Below are 4,395 nucleotides of genomic sequence, written 5' to 3' on the forward strand. Positions count from 1 at the left end.
TACCTTTAATCTATGTCTCTAAGTTATAAACAAATCGCACCGCCCTGAACCGATTTTGTTTAGCAGCAAGTAAAAAAGAAGATGTAGCAAGAGTTCTATATGGCTTACACATTCCTCTGTATATCTGTTATTTATGCTCGAAAGGGAAGATACTCTTTGCTGCTAACAATATTGTTAACAATGCGTTTCTCTACATTATATGCCGCGACTCGGCGAGTTGGCAAAAATGGCGGAGTTTGTATCAATAAATAAATTATTGTTTGCAATGAAGTGCGATGGCTCTTGCATCTTTCCTCACTCCATTAAGGCGTCGTTTGTACGTTCTACGTAGTATTCTGGCGTTATATAGAACTGCACTAGATTGTCCAGATCGATGAGCTTGGTTATAGATTCACCTGCAACAAACTCAATGTACGCATTCGTTCTATAAATTCGATAAATTCAGATACTGACCTGCTAAACTCATCTCGTTATGAAGAAAACGCACTGTGTGCGCGTATGGTTGTTGAATCTTTTCCCGCAATTGCGTAGCCAAACGGCGGGTTGGATTCCATAATTGGCTACGAAAATTCGGTATATTTGTGATAGTCGGCTTCCAAGATTCAGGCTTTACCTCCTCCATTGGTAACACATCCGTTATCCTGTATTGGCTCGTATCGATGTTCCATGTGAACTTACATCCGACTTCGTACTGCTTCCTCTCTTGCGGAATACTGGATGTATCATATTAATTTATTGAGACTGTTTTATTTAAATTTTAAAATGTAATATGCAAAATTAACGTGCAAAGGAATCAACGAATTAATTCGTAGGATGGCATGTGTGCTTACCATTGTGTCTGATTACATAACTCACTTGCTTGGATTTTCATTATATGCAAACATATAATATCGCCGCTAAGCGCACATACATCAATTATTTCGATATCATAATCGCTACAATGCCAATACTTTTTCTTAAATCTTGAGCAGATCCAATCTGCTATGTGGTGAGAAAAAGTCTCGATATCAAAACTCAATTGTGTTATAGAAACGCATGGCACTATCTGAAAGTATTTTTGTTACATCAGAAATACGTTCATATTTTATTTATAATTATTCTTTCATCAACTGTATATACAAGATGAATTCGGCAACAGATGATAGAAAATTTTAAACCGATTTAAGATAAAAAGCTTCCTCTGTATTTTTAGTTTACAGTATTCTAAAAGTTTAAACATTCACGTAATAGTGTATGTGAATGTTTAAACATTTATAATTAAAAAACAAAGCCAAATTAAAAATTTTATTATTTTTTATTTTCGTCTGATTTTATCATTTAGAATAATTTCTTAAATTCTTTTCCTTTCTTGTTGCCCATCCTATACATTTATATTTCAACCACTTAAAAAGTTTCACTTTGAGAAAGTTCCATTTTTTTAAATAATAAATACCAGCTTTTCTGCTTTACTATTGCTGATCATTTGCATTTGAACATATCCGGAGCCATGCACGAGCATCGGAAGTACACACTGGTAACTTACATACCCGCCTGTCTCTTCATCTGTAAGCATAGTCTCAATATAACACTAGTTACATATGTAATAAAAAGCATTATAAGCCATAATCTACAAAATCATATACCTGCAAATTAATAATAATAAATCTATACCTTCCACATCTGTGATCACCGATATCATTTCATCGTCAAGTTCTATGTAGCTCCGTTTAAAACGCGCGGTGCATTTTATTAGAGGGTACTGCAAATTATTCCTGGGAACCAATGGCGAGAAATTCGAGCAACACTTGCCAACACGGTCTCTGTGCACGCTTCCGTTAGAAAGCTGGTTTTGATTCAATGGTCGTAAAACACTTTTTTCAGCTAGAAAATAAAAGTATAAAGTTCGTCATTTTATTCAAACTCTCGTTTTATTTTGATAATGATTGTGACATTATACCTGATTCGGTATTCGATAAATCATTGGCTATACTAATATCTTGAGCAAGATTCAATTCGTCTGATTCACTTTGATCCGAATCGACCCAATGCCTTCGTCCATTGGGTAGAACCGGCGACATCGCCGGCGAGGAGGGAATCTGATGTATGGAGCAGGTACCGCGATGTCTGAACTGGTCACGTATGTGCTTAAAAGGAACTATATTCTCCGCGTCCTCCGTCTCATCGCAAAACTCATACTTTTTGTCGGCGAGTCGGCGCTTTCTGAATGAACTGAGCTTTTCGCAGGTTGTCTCCTGTGCCTCGTCGGTGAACTCGTATGCTTTCTCCGCTTCGAGGATGAGCTTATGCGTCGCTCTCGTCGTTCTTGTCGATTGAGTCGGAACGGGCGGAGGTGAATGCAGATTCGATCTCTTGCGCGAGCTCGGATGGCGAAAGGATCGGGCAATAGGCGGCGACATCAAACGAGACGAATATGAGGACGAGGGACTGATCGACACAGATTGCAACGGTGAGTTTATGGAAGCCACGGAGTTGTCTCGTTGCGATGCACCAGGTTGCGGCGAGCTCGGGCGTTGCTGGCTGCTATTGCTATTGCGTTGGACCTGGATTCTATGACTAGATTCCGAATTGCGAGTGCGAAGGATATCCGACGGTGGAGTAAGAATCGGTAACGACCACGTGGTCATCGCCCTAAGATCAGCAGGCAGTCTCTGTGGCGTCGAACGCGGCGAGCACGACGGATGTTTCACTAACGTGATAAGATCGCTGCCGATATTGAGCTCCTGCGATGTGTCCTCGCAGAAATCCTGTAGGATCTTGTCCCGTACAGAGATGGCCGTCTGTTCAACACCAGCCGGCCGCGAGACAGGGCTGCTGCTGCAGCTGCTGCTGCTATTTCGGCACTTACATTCAGTCATGTCCAAGCATTCGCAGAACTTAACGTTTAAAGCGCCTGCAGCAGTAGACTTACTATTTATATCACAGACATAGTCGCTTTGATTACTGCTTGAGGTATTTAATAGCAAATCATGTCCTAGCTTATCGTCTAATTTAATTGGCTCGTCTAAAAAATCGTGCTCTATGCTGGATTCGCATTTGGGAGATCGATCGACGCATTCCGGCGTGCTCACTTTTTCATCCGAACTCTCATATCGTTCTGTCCTTGTCGAGTAATCCGTTTCCTCGACATCGCTCATGTCCAGTGGGATCGTGTCCGGAACGACGGGATCATGTATGACGCTATCTTGTTTATCGCACGCTCTCTGATTCTTCGATTTAGGTATATTTAAATCTACCCTGAGAACATGTAGGAAATTTCCCGTATTGACCACAACGTGATTCCAATAATTCAGACACACTGTGGCTCGAAACTTCGGGTACGGTGAGATGACTTCATAAGTCGTGTGAACCGTAAGGCCATGTTGTAAACAGTTACATCGTACACAGCTATCCCAATTTGCAGCTAATTCTGATAAAGTTAATTTCGATTAATACTATTACACTATATACATACATTACGAGTATGTTTAATATATTATTTTCAAATACAATTTGAAAAACAAGAGAAAAAATAAATGTATATTTATATTGTATTTATTTATACAATGATTTCAAATACCGTTTGAAAATATTGCATAAATAATTTCAAATATAATTTAAAGATATATTTATTTTCCACCTAAAAATTGTGAATTATTTGTTACCTTCGCCTTCTTCTTCATACGATGCAGCAACTTTCAAACAATCTTTGCAATTCTCAAGAGACGGTACTGTCGTTATTGTTAAATATGCTCTATCAGTCGGTTGTAAATGTAAGAAATTTGTACTGTAATAGATAAATAATATTACTGATTTGTGTACCGTATTTTAGAGCTTTTTCAAAAAGACAAGAAGTAGTTTGTTTTTTTATAGGTAAACTTGTGCACACTTTTTATGTTAGAAAGTTCTAGTGCAGTTTATTGCAGAAATAAAAATAAACATATTATTCAGGAATATTTACCCAAGACCATGAATTACAAGTTTATTCCGTTCCATCGGCCATTGAGATATAACTATGTTTAATTCCCTATAAATTGTATAATTGCCAAACAATGTAACTTCGGAAACTTTGCGGGCTACACGGTTGGGTGTGAAAGCCCACCAATGTAACAGATATTTGTACAAAGACGTGTTGCTGCTGACGTCCAACGTGTATGTATACGTGAGCAGGAATTGGCCACATTGCGTTAAGCCCATAACAATATGCCTTGGAAAATAAAAATATTTTTACAATTATCATTCATTTAAACGGAACTATTTTACATTTATATTTCTGTAGCGAGTGTATTAGTGAAATAATTTTAAATACTCGCTGCTTATGGTAATCCATTTCTTGCCATCTTGCTCTTTTCAGGTCAATATTTATAGACCATTCTCATATTTGTGATGTTTAATAACAGTAATTAATACAAATAGAAA

At 38.1% G+C, this 4,395-nt stretch overlaps 1 protein-coding gene across 1 annotated transcript; it reads right to left on the reverse strand.

The window, feature by feature from the left end:
* Nucleotides 1-290: 290 nt before the first annotated feature.
* LOC108771191 (uncharacterized) lies at nt 291-4,183 on the reverse strand (the record flags this gene model as incomplete). The annotated part of the gene is made up of 8 exons (XM_018551445.1): nt 291-395; nt 454-713; nt 831-1,045; nt 1,433-1,542; nt 1,651-1,860; nt 1,937-3,406; nt 3,642-3,763; nt 3,938-4,183. Coding segments are annotated over 8 exons (2,734 nt in total), but the record flags the coding sequence as incomplete, so codon positions are not given.
* Between the last annotated feature and the right edge of the window lie 212 nt (nt 4,184-4,395).

This window comes from Cyphomyrmex costatus, unplaced genomic scaffold, assembly GCF_001594065.2.
Source record: "Cyphomyrmex costatus isolate MS0001 unplaced genomic scaffold, Ccosl1.0 C2389057, whole genome shotgun sequence".
Classification (NCBI taxonomy): Eukaryota; Metazoa; Arthropoda; class Insecta; order Hymenoptera; family Formicidae; genus Cyphomyrmex; species Cyphomyrmex costatus.